Below are 12,140 nucleotides of genomic sequence, written 5' to 3'. Positions count from 1 at the left end.
AAATCATTCCTAACTCGCTGCACAGTGTTCATCACTTTTCACCGAGTTTTCCAACGAGTTCTCACATTCTTGGGCGAAGGTAACCCTCGAAACTTGTCCAAAACTTGTAAATCTTGTCTTGGTGTGTGTTTGGAAGTAGTTTTGAGAAGTTTTTGAGATGTTTGGACATCGGAAACTCATGGGGAAAAAGAAGTATGATTTTTGTTTTTGAATCACTCGATTTCGTTGAGTGTTGAAGAAGTTATGAACATTTAAAGTTTACCCAGTTTCTGGCAAGTTTCCCCAATTTTCCCGCAGACCAATCATCTTTCAGGACATTTTCTAGCCATCTTCGGTAACCATTGGGCTTCCAAATAGGTAAAATCTTGTTCTACACCTTTCTATTTTCATTTTGATATATTATGGGTCGAATTTGGTTAAGAAACAACGAATTTACGAAGCTTTGAAATTTGCCTAAACTTTCGGCCAAAAATTCCAGTTTTCGGTGAGTTTCAACAACTTGACTTAGCTTGGCTCTTCTTGATTGAGTCAGCTGTTGACTTTTTTTGGGTTTTGGCCGAAACCCTTTCTAGACTAATTTCGACGTCCTGATTTCCAAATCCGCACTCTGTTTTCCCAAATTCAATCGTTTTAGTAGAGTTTTACTAATTGTTCCTTTTATATGCTTAGGTGCGTTTGTTAGTGGCAACCCTGTCCTCTATAGTCCGAATGGCTCTTCGATGACGGTGTATCTATGAGTGGACCCCTTCCAAAATGCATGTTTTTATTACTAGAAATGCATACATGAAAAGTATGATTTTATGACTACGTTTTATGAAATGTTTATTGAGTTATCTGATTTACGCTTTATGAAATATCATACTTTATCGAATTTACGTCCTTTGAAATATTTATGAATATATATACTTATGAACATGGTTTATGATGATAATTTGAGCTATAATGCTCCTATAGATTTATGATATGATGCTTGAGCTATTGAGCTCCGATGGTATATATTTTGGAAAGATTATGTTAATGATTTTTTATGCTTACTTAGCAGATATTCACACAATGTGCCTTTGGGCGGGCGATGTAGTGGCTTCGGGCTGATGATATATATGCCTTCGGGCGGGCGATGTAGTGCCTTCGGGCATATGATGTATGTGCCTTCGGGTAGGCAATAGATGTGCCTTCGGGCATGCAATAGATGTGCCTACGGGTGATTTTGATACCATTACTAAGCACATTATAAATAATATATATGTTTTATGACGGTTTTATGGCATGTTAAGAGTTTTCGGAAAACCTACTACTTATTATGCTATATATGAATTTTCTAAAATTTGGGGGTTAGTACTTTGAAGAGTAATTGCTTTAGTATTACTTATATATAAACTTGATCCACTCATGTTTTGTTTTGCGCCCCCTTCAGGACCTAGGAATGAGACATACGATCCGAGCTACGATGCATTCTCATATCAGTGAAATTGTGTCATTCTCTCTGGATAGGACATCTCTTGTAATTGCATTTTCTAATATCCCTTCCGCTTGTATTTCAAATTAGTAGTATGCTCTAAACATGTTCATGCATTATTACTTTTTAAATGTTGGGAGTTGAATAATCTTATTTGGTTAGTGACTTGTACCTTCTTACTATTATTTAGTTAAGGTTTGTATTTTGATATTACATTGCATTGTTACGCGTGAAAATTATATGCATGTTTTACATGTTCTTGGCATATGCATTCATGAAATGGTTTGCGTCACCCTCGGATGTCGGCCAGCACATGGCCATCCCATTGTCCTTCGGACACCAGGATCAGGGCGTGTCAGGATATGATGCTAATAATGAATCTCAATAAAAACCTTGCCGGGGTTTTCAACCAGGTCGAAGGGAAAAAGAGTATTCCGTACCATATTAAGTATTAATACTATTCTCAAGAAGAATATCAAAAATTACATTAGGTGGTTCGTCAAACCAAGAAATTTGACCACTCAAAGTTAAGCCCAATCGTGCCAATCTGTGTGTTGCCTTGTTCGTCTCTCGTCGACCAAACGTAACTTTCCATTGTGAAAACGAAGCCAACATATGTTTAGCATCATGAATAACATGAACTCACCATTCAAATTTGTTGTCTCGGCTTGTAATGCAGTAATCACTACTGTTGCATCTCCTTGTATCTCAAGAGCATGGGACGTCACCATATGTGCAAAAAAGACAGCAGCTCTCGCTACCATATTCTTTGCCATCTGTGCAGAAAGAACCCCCCGCAAATTTGAAGCCATGGCTGCCAAAAAAAATCCCCCGATCGTCTCGGATTATAACACCAATCCCTTCGATCCCATCCCGCTCATTCCACTCACCATCAAAGTTACATTTAAGCTAACCTACGTCAGGTTTTTTGATAAGCTCATATCTATATATATTTTACATCAAATTCACTTGTCTTTTCTTAGTTAGTTCCTTATATTTTTGAGCTATTTACTTTGTTTTTGTGTTTTGTAGGATTTGTCAAGTAAAGAAAAGAAAAATAGCGCAAATGGGATTTTAAGTAACAAATTCGTCAAAACTGCCTGTGCAGGTCAGCTGACTTTGGAAGCAAGTTGTGGACAGCTCAGAATGAATTAGAGAATTAGCCTTATATGCTTAGAAAGCTACGGATGTCTATTTTCTAGAGCATTTCGCGGGTTGTTAATATCATTTTCCTAGAAGAAATTATGGCCGTTTTAACACTGAAAGGTTCCCAAGAGGCTGAGTAGTTTGTAACTGACAAGAAAGCATTGAAAGCAATAAATCCAATAAAACTAACAGCCAAAACTGATGCAGCCAAGAACAAGCCAGCTAACACCTATTCAAATATCAGAGGAAATGGAAAATTACGTGAGAGTAATGGGCATAAAGGCTGCCCAAAGAGTTACAATTGTTTTAGCATTTCCTCTCACTTATTGTCATCACTAAATGGCTGTTAGTGGGGTGAGTTATGGAGAAAAAACTGTGGCAGCAGAAAAGAAGAAAAGACCTACAGGTTGCAGCAGCAAAGGGGGAGAAAAAGTGTGAAAAAAAGATAGAAAAAAAAGAAGGAAAGCAAGGAAAAAAGGCAAGGCTGCTGCGTTGGGGAAGGAAGGAAAGGAAGGAGGAAATCTTGGCATTCTCTTCTCTCGGTTTTATCTTCTCAAACTCACGTCTTTCTTTTGGTTTAATTTGAGAATTATGTGTAACTAATTTTTAGTAGTTAGGGGCTGTTTTGAAGCCCCGAATATGATTGCAAGTTTGTTATGACATTTCGTTTGAATTACTTTTACGAATGGATGAAAATTGGTTCACTACTTGTCTCATTGATGAATTCTTTATGTGTTTTCTATGGATGCATGCTTAGTAAGCATATCTAGGATTCTAATGCTATGAATATGTGTGTGCCTGCCCTTGTCGAATGAGGACCTACATATGTTCTAGAGTAGTACTTGTTAATTGCGATTAACATGTGAATCAATTTCTAGGATAAGTAAGACAACGCTAGTACTTAAGATGCCTTGTGATGACTCAAACTCTTTTCGTTTTTAATGATTTCTATTTGTTAAATCTATGAACACACCATTCTAGATTGCATGTTAGGGACTAAGTTGAAAACGCCATTCTCTTAACATACCACATAAGAAAGAGTAATAGGTTGAGTTCTAACATTGAGCCAACTTGAGCATCTTCATCCAAAAATGAAAGGAATTTGAATGAAACATAACATGTTTGCATGATTATTTGGTGGTGGATAGCAATTCCCCTAACTCGTTTTTCTTAATTTGTGAACTACTTAAAAATCTGTCTCTGTCTTGTTTTTGTTCGATTTAATTTAAATATCAAATCAACTCCAAAAATCCCAAAAATTTGTGTGAGTATAGTTCTGTGTGTCTAGTATATGCATATAAAATTTCGTAGACTTTAGATAAGTGTAAGTCGGTCTAATAATTATTTTTCGGTGGCTGGTCAGTAGGGACAACAGCCCAGTTTTTGTGACATTCTAAGTAGTTAGATAAAACTATCTTCTGCGGGAAATACCCTTATTTTCATATGCTACAATTGATAAATCTTATTGTTAATAAGGAAAATTAATAGGACATTTGTGTGCTACTTTGTGGCGTGCTTTTAATCCTATCAAATTTTTGGCACCGTGTCGCCGGGGATTGTTATTTCTAATTACTTATTTTTTATTGTTTTCTTTTCTTGTCTAATTAGTGTTTTTGTTTTTTGTTTTTGTTTTTATTTCAGGTACTCTTCGTAGTATATGCATACTCGAAGGTCCAAGAGCATTGATCTAGCTTCCTACGATCTTGAGGTTGAACGAACACTTCGAAAGCTTCGAGGAACAATCAAGCAAAAGCGTGCATCGGTGTCTTTACCACCATCTTCTCCACCACATTTGAGTTTGGAAGAGGAGGAAGAACCACAAGAAGGTATGGCTGATAACCGTACTCTGAGGGAGTTAACAACGCCAAATACGGATCAACAACCATTGTGCATCACATATCCAAATGCAGAAGGAGGATTTAAGCTTAAGTCCAGCATGATTCACTACTTGCCTAAGTTCCATGGCTTCTCAACAGAGGATGCCAACAAGCATCTCATGGAGTTTCATGTGGTATGCTCGGGAATGAGACCAGCCAATGTGGATGAAGAGCAAGTCAAGTTGAGGGCATTCCCATTTACATTAGAAGCTAAGGCAAAGGAGTGGCTTTACAATTTACCTCCAGGATCAATGAACACATGGAACCAGGTGAAGCAAGCATTCTTGGAGCAATATTTTTCGGCCACAAAAGCTGCAAGCATAAAGAAAGACATATGTGCAATCCGACAACAACATGGAGAGCCCTTTGGAGATTACTATGAGCGATTTACACATTTGGTTGCATCTTGTCCTAATCATCAAATTTCAGAGCATCTTTTAATACAGTATTTTTATGAAGGATTGTGTGGTACTGATCGTGTAATGCTTGATGCAGCAAGTGGAGAAGCATTCATGGACAAGACACCAATAAATGCTAAGGCATTATTAAAGAACATTGCTGGCAACACACGACAATTTGGAGGGAGAGATGAGCTACCTCTTAAGAAAGTGTGTGCATTTTTCATACACTCCTATTCTTTCATGTGTGATGAACTTATGTGACTTACATCTCTAGAACTTGCGCAACGATCTTTCGAAATGTTTGTCATTGATTGCATGAACTTGAAAAGGATAGAGGCATTAGGTTTATCACCATGGCCCAAATAAGCATGTTTCCTAAAGTAAAATGATATCATTAGATTGCCAATTTGAGCCGTATATGTTAAGCCTTTTATTTCTCATCACCAGATATGTTTGCCCTTATACCTTAAACATTTTCCCTTACCCTTTCCAAGCTAGCTAGTGAGCAATGTGAGATTGTCTTATGAGAAATGTTTGTGAAGTACTTTGAAGGAGTTTGGCAAAAGAATAAGTGTGGGGTATTTCATGTTTGTATTTAGTTATGTGCAAAATTGGTTCTCAAAAAAAAAAAAAAAAAAAAAAAAAAAAGGAAGAAGAAGAAGAAGAAGAAAAAAAAAAAATTGTATACAAAGCAAATAAAAAGTTTAGGGGTGTGATTGAAGGTATTAGTAGAGTGGTTGGAGAGCTTGAGTTCTTATAAATCTCAACAAGAGAATTGCTTACAATGTAGCTTGGAACTTGTGTTTACCTATCCTTTCATTTCTATAACCCTCTCCCTAAGCCTCATTACAACCAATAAAAGTCCTCTTGATTTTAGTTTTGCAATTATGATTGTGGAGATGAGATATTTATGCAAGCTTATGGTAGATCTTTCGTATTTGATTCTTTGAGTGAAACACGTTAAACTAAACATATGTGTGATTGAGTGTATGTCCCATGAGAAGGTCACTAGTTTGCATGTGGTGTTTTAAAACAAAACTTGAAATTGCATTAGCATGGCTATTACACACACTACACTTCAAGGATGATTAAAAGGTCGCTGTTAACATTTGAATAAGGAAGATGAGCTTGGATTAGCTTGTTTGGTGCTAGCTAAGGTTCTTGATGATTTGTTTTCTTGAATGAAATTCTATGAGGGTCACATAGGGGAAGCTAATGTTTTTCATATTGCTACTTTTTCATGTTTTCTTTGTTTTGCTCGAGGACTAGCAAAAGCTAAGTGTGGGGGTATTTGATAAGCTCATATCTATATATATTTTACATCAAATTCACTTGTCTTTTCTTAGTTAGTTCCTTATATTTTTGAGCTATTTACTTTGTTTTTGTGTTTTGTAGGATTTGTCAAGTAAAGAAAAGAAAAATAGCACAAGTGGGATTTTAAGTAACAAATTCGTCAAAACTGCATGTGCAGGTCAGCTGACTTTGGAAGTAAGTTGCGGACAGCCCAGAATGAATTATAGAATGAGCCTTATATGATTGGAAAGCTACGGATGTCTATTTTCTGGAGCATTTCACGGATTGTTAATATCATTTTTCTAGAAGAAGTTATGGCCGTTTTAACACTGAAAGGTTCCCAAGAGGCTGAGCAGTTTGTAACTGACAAGAAAGCATTGAAAGCAATAAATCCAATAAAACTAACAGCCAAAACTGATGCAGCCAAGAACAAGCCAGCTAACACCTATTCAAATATCAGAGGAAATGGAAAATTAAGTGAGAGTAATGGGCATAAAGGCTGCCCAAAGAGTTACAATTGTTTTAGCATTTCCTCTCACTTATTGTCATCACTAAATGGCTGTTAGTGGGGTGAGTTATGGAGAAAAAACTGTGGCAGCAGAAAAGAAGAAAAGACCTACAGGTTGCAGCAGCAAAGGGGGAGAAAAAGTGTGAAAAAAGATAGAAAAAAATGAAGGAAAGCAAGGAAAAAAGGCAAGGCTGCTGCGTTGGGGAAGGAAGGAAAGGAAGGAGGAAATCTTGGCATTCTCTTCTCTCGGTTTTATCTTCTCAAACTCATGTCTTTCTTTTGGTTTAATTTGAGAATTATGTGTAACTAATTTTTAGTAGTTAGGGGCTGTTTTGAAGTCCCGAATATGATTGCAAGTTTGTTATGACATTTCGTTTGAATTACTTTTACGAATGGATGAAAATTGGTTCATTACTTGTCTCATTGATGAATTCTTTATGTGTTTTCTACAGATGCATACTTAGTATGCATATCTAGGATTCTAATGCTATGAATATGTGTGTGCCTGCCATTGTCGAATGAGGACCTACATATGTTCTAGAGCAGTACTTGTTAATTGCGATTAACATGTGAATCAATTTCTAGGATAAGTAAGACAACGCTAGTACTTACGATGCCTTGTGATGACTCAAACTCTTTTCGTTTTTAATGATTTCTACTTGTTAAATCTATGAACACACCATTCTAGATTGTATGTTAGGGACTAAGTTAAGTTGAAAACGCCATTCTCTTAACATACCACATAAGAAAGAGTAACAGGTTGAGTTCTAACATTGAGCCAACTTGAGCATCTTCATCCAAAAATGAAAGGAATTTGAATGAAACATAACATGTTTGCATGATTATTTGGTGGTGGATAGCAATTCCCCTAACTCGTTTTTCTTAATTTGTGAACTATTTAAAAATCTGTCTCTGTCTTATTTTTGTTCGATTTAATTTAAATATCAAATCAACTCCAAAAATCCCAAAAAAATGTGTGAGTATAGCTCTGTGTGTCTTGTATATGCATATAAAATTTCGTAGACTTTAGATAAGTGTAAGTCGGTCTAATAATTATTTTTCGGGGGCTGGTCAGTAGGGACAACAGCCCAGTTTTTGTGACATTCCAAGTAGTTAGATAAAACAATCGTCTGCGGGAAAGACCCTTATTTTCATATGCTACAATTGATAAATCTTATTGTTAATAAGGAAAATTAATAGGACATTTGTGTGCTACTTTGTGGTGTGCTTTTAATCCTATCATTTTTTCCATGGCTGTGGAACGGAAATCTTGCTGCCGTTCTTTACTTCATGCCATTTTCTATACTCATGGAGCCATGCTTGGGTTCGACAATGGATACCCACTTGGTTCATCGGCTTACCAGACCACAGAAATGAGTTTCGTTCCTTCCAGATGCTCCAAATCAACACCAAAGCAAGATCAAAACTTTGCTTCGAAAGTTCTTGTAGAAAAAGGTATGTAGGCTAAAAATTATATTTGTTATTGATACATGAATGTGGAAAAATGGAAGAGAATGCAAATGGAAGAGAATGCTTATGGAAGAGAATGCAAATGGAAGAGAATGCAAATTTTTTCATTATTCATTATCTACAAGATTACAAGGATATATATACATGATACAAATGTGTAGGTAGGACAAGGTAGCCGTCCTAGTGTGTAGGTAGGACAAGGTAGGACGGCTGTAGAGGACAAGGTAGCCGTCCTAGTGTGTAGGTAGGACAAGGTAGGACGGCTGTAGGATGGCTTGACGGTTGTAGGACGGCTAGTGTGTAGGTAGGACAAGGTAGGACGGCTGTAGGACGGCTTGACGGCTGTAGGACGGCTTATTCTTCCAATAATAATATTATATACAATTACACAAGGACTCCAACCATATTCCTTATTTGTCTAACAGTTCTCCTGCCATTTGAATCATCCAGCTTTGGAATCCTCCACTTCCCATGCCTCCTGTTCTCAAGCTCAAAGGACTCGAAAACCAAATAGAGACCGACCTTGGGCACTCAAGTAACATATGTTCAACCGTTTCCCTCTCACATTTGCAAAAAATACAAGTCGCAGTGGTGATAACTTTCCTCCTTTGCAAGTTTGATCAACTCGGTAAAGCATTCATACAACACCGCCAAACACAAACATTTACTTTCGTAGGCATACAAGCTTTCCAAAGAGCCTTCCGCAGCCATTTAACCTCTGCATCCATTGTAGAACTTGCAAGTCCCGTTCCATAGTCCTCACCGCTTGAACGAGCCACATGATAAGCAGACTTTGTTGTGAAAGTACCATTCTTCTCTTTAGTCCAAATTAAAGTATTCGGAGTCCGGAAATAACTAAGAGGGATACTCAAAATTAGTGCCGCTTCCTCCTTACTAAAAATACTATTAACCGAGTCCTCATTCCATTTGAAACCCCCATCCTCCATTAATAACCCATTGACCGTAATGGTAGACGCAACACCCGTCGTAACCGGGCTTAGAACCTTAAAGAACTGTGCACGGGATAATCTGCTGTCCCCCCATATTATAAATTAACACAAGTACTAAATTAAACACACACAACTTCCTCCAGTCGTCTTGTGTCATTCAGTCACTGTGACAGGACAGCAAGAGATCGAAGTCCTATATCATCTGTTTCACTTGAAGAAAACACTAACTCCTTATGTTAATGAATGTGTCTCACATACTCGGAATGAAGTTTAGTTCCTCTTATACTGAATTGTTCCATTATTAATTACAACGAGATATTTTGTATAAAATGTCATACTTATCAGATTGGACAAGTAAATAAATTTAAAATACTATTAATGTAATTAATAGTAAGTCGTTTTAGACAAAAATAAACAATAAAAATCTATCAAATAAATCAGCATAACTGTGCTAGTCTAGTGGAGCTGGCTAGCTGACAGTAATTAGTTAGTTACTAATAAAAATAAAACGAATTAACTCTACAATTAAGGCATGCAAAAGGATAAATTCAAAACAGTACAGGGAAGAGATAGAGACCATCGGGATGATGCCATTCCATATTATAAGACGTTTTTAGTTCGATTTAGCAGCTTACACATGATCCCTACGTGTCACTGTTCCTGCGTGGGGCTGCCCAACTGTCCCAGATGAGTCCAACCGCTCTTGGCTAATTTAAGACTACAGACCTCCACATTTCAAACATGCAATGACCCTCCTCCTTACTTCTCCACGCACACAATACATACTCTCTTCTCTCTCTCTCTCTCTCTCTCTCTCTCTCTCGTTTTAGAGAGATCTATCTGGATATATTCCTCTAGCTCGATCTGCCTGCCTTCGTGTTAATTTAGTTAATTATTAGTGAAAGAAGCAGCTGCAACTGTGCAGTGCAGGTGTACGTAGCCGAGTAAACAAACAGCAGTATATTCCGTCCGGCAGTTGAAATCGCTCGCTCCATCTCCATATATTACTAACTAAGAAAGAGAGTTCTTGCGTTCTTTCATCGTCGCCAGCATGCCTCGTAGATATGCCTTTGGGAGGGCCGACGAGGCCACCCACCCTGACTCCATCAGAGCCACTTTAGCTGAATTTGTTGCCACTTTCATCTTTGTCTTTGCCGGGGAAGGCTCTGCTCTTGCTCTTGGTATGATATCTAAACAAATCTAGCTTGTTGCATAATAGCGACGTCATGAACAGAAAATTAATCAAGTAATCATTCATTCTGTTTATTAGCTCTTTTCATATGTTAATATATCTATATATCTATGCATGTGCATGTTTCGTTGATATTCCTGCACAGATCTACATGAAATGAGACATGCCATCATCATCCCTCCTCCTTGACTAAAACTTGATAATCTGTTTCGCAACTAATTAATTGGCAGGGAAGATTTACAAGGATAGCGGCACGTCAGCATCTGAGCTGATAGCCATAGCTCTTGCACACGCCTTCTCTCTCTTTTCCGCCATCTCAGCCAGCATTAACGTATCTGGTGGCCATGTCAACCCTGCTGTAACCTTTGGTGCTCTTCTTGGTGGAAGGCTATCCGTTGTTCGCGCCCTATACTACTGGGTTGCACAGCTTCTTGGGGCTATTGTGGCTTCTCTTTTGTTAAGGCTTGTCACAAATGGCATGGTAATTATTCCGTTAAAAAGTTAGCTCGCTTTGCTACAAGCTAGCCCCTTTCATTCTTAATTATTACAATTATAGCTTAATGATCAATTAATTTTATATTACTATTCAGAGGACAGTGGGGTTCAACGTGGCCTCTGGAATTGGCGAGGGGCATGGGCTAATACTAGAGATTGTATTGACATTTGGGTTAGTTTACACCGTGTATGCTACTGCCATTGATCCCAAGAGGGGTAGCTTGGGAACCATCGCACCTCTGGCCATTGGACTCATTGTAGGGGCAAATATCCTGGTGGGCGGTCCGTTTGATGGGGCATGCATGAACCCGGCAAGGGCGTTTGGACCTGCACTGGTAGGGGGGAGATGGAGGAACCACTGGATCTACTGGGTTGGACCATTTCTAGGAGGCGGGTTGGCGGCTCTCATATACGAGTATATGGTCATACCAACAGAGACGCCACACCACACTCACCAGCCCTTAGCTCCTGAGGATTACTAGTCAGTATGTCTGTTAGCTTGGCGCTTAGCCCACGTACGCACTGTAATAATACCAACATATATGTGTCAGCTACTCCCTTTGCCATTAACACCTCGAGTGTTTATGTTCGATTTTCTGTAATTTTCCTTCTTTTTTTTTTGGCAACTTTTGTGTTGGAGTTTGTCTTCCGTTGTCTAAAACCTCATGTCCATCGTATGCATATGTGATTGTAAAGCTAATAAAGTGCCGTGGAGTTTCTTTGGCTAATTTTATTTCATACTGGGTCATATATGCAAATGACGCTATAAATGTGCATTATAGAATGTAAGTGTGGTCGCAAACCAATGTTGCTCATTTACTTTGCTTGGGTGTACATGTATACCCGCAGTTGCTCATTTCCTTCGTTTCATCCCTGCCAAAAAAAAAAAAAAAAAAAAAAAAATAAAAATACAGAACTATATGGCTGTTGAATTGAAAGAAAAGTGCCCGAGAGCTCATTTCCTTTGTTTCATCCCTGTCAAAAAAAAAAAAAAAAAAAAAAAAAAAAAAGAATACATAACTATATGGCTGTTGAATTGAAAGAAAAGTGCTCGAAATACAGATTTTCGGACTAATACAGGTAATGAGAACATCATACCGTTTTATGGGTATACGAGTTTTATTTTAAAAAGCCAACTGTACATCTCGTAGATCATCCATTAATGATCATCTCTGCCAAAAAAGAAAAGAATACGGAATTATATGATTGTTGAATTGAAAGAAAAGCGCACGAAATATAGATTTTCGAATTAATACGGGTAATAAGAACATCATCCCACTTTATGGGTCATCGAGTTTTATTTCAAAAATCCAATTGTACATCTCATAGGTCATCCCTGCCAAAAAAGAAAA

General features: G+C 37.8%; 1 protein-coding gene across 1 annotated transcript; it reads left to right on the top strand.

Moving 5' to 3' along the window:
- Positions 1-9,734: 9,734 nt before the first annotated feature.
- LOC137724298 (putative aquaporin TIP3-2) lies at positions 9,735-11,516 on the top strand. The gene is made up of 3 exons (XM_068463040.2): positions 9,735-10,282; positions 10,524-10,774; positions 10,884-11,516. The coding sequence occupies exons 1-3, from the start codon at positions 10,153-10,155 to the stop codon at positions 11,268-11,270; spliced, it is 768 nt and encodes a 255-aa protein (XP_068319141.2). The 5' UTR covers positions 9,735-10,152; the 3' UTR covers positions 11,271-11,516.
- Positions 11,517-12,140: the final 624 nt, after the last annotated feature.

This window comes from Pyrus communis, chromosome 14 (assembly GCF_041283825.1).
Source record: "Pyrus communis isolate YQ-2024b chromosome 14, ASM4128382v1, whole genome shotgun sequence".
Lineage (NCBI taxonomy): Eukaryota > Viridiplantae > Streptophyta > Magnoliopsida > Rosales > Rosaceae > Pyrus > Pyrus communis.
Note: the sequence above shows the minus strand (reverse complement) of the source record. Positions and strands in the feature narration are given on the sequence as shown.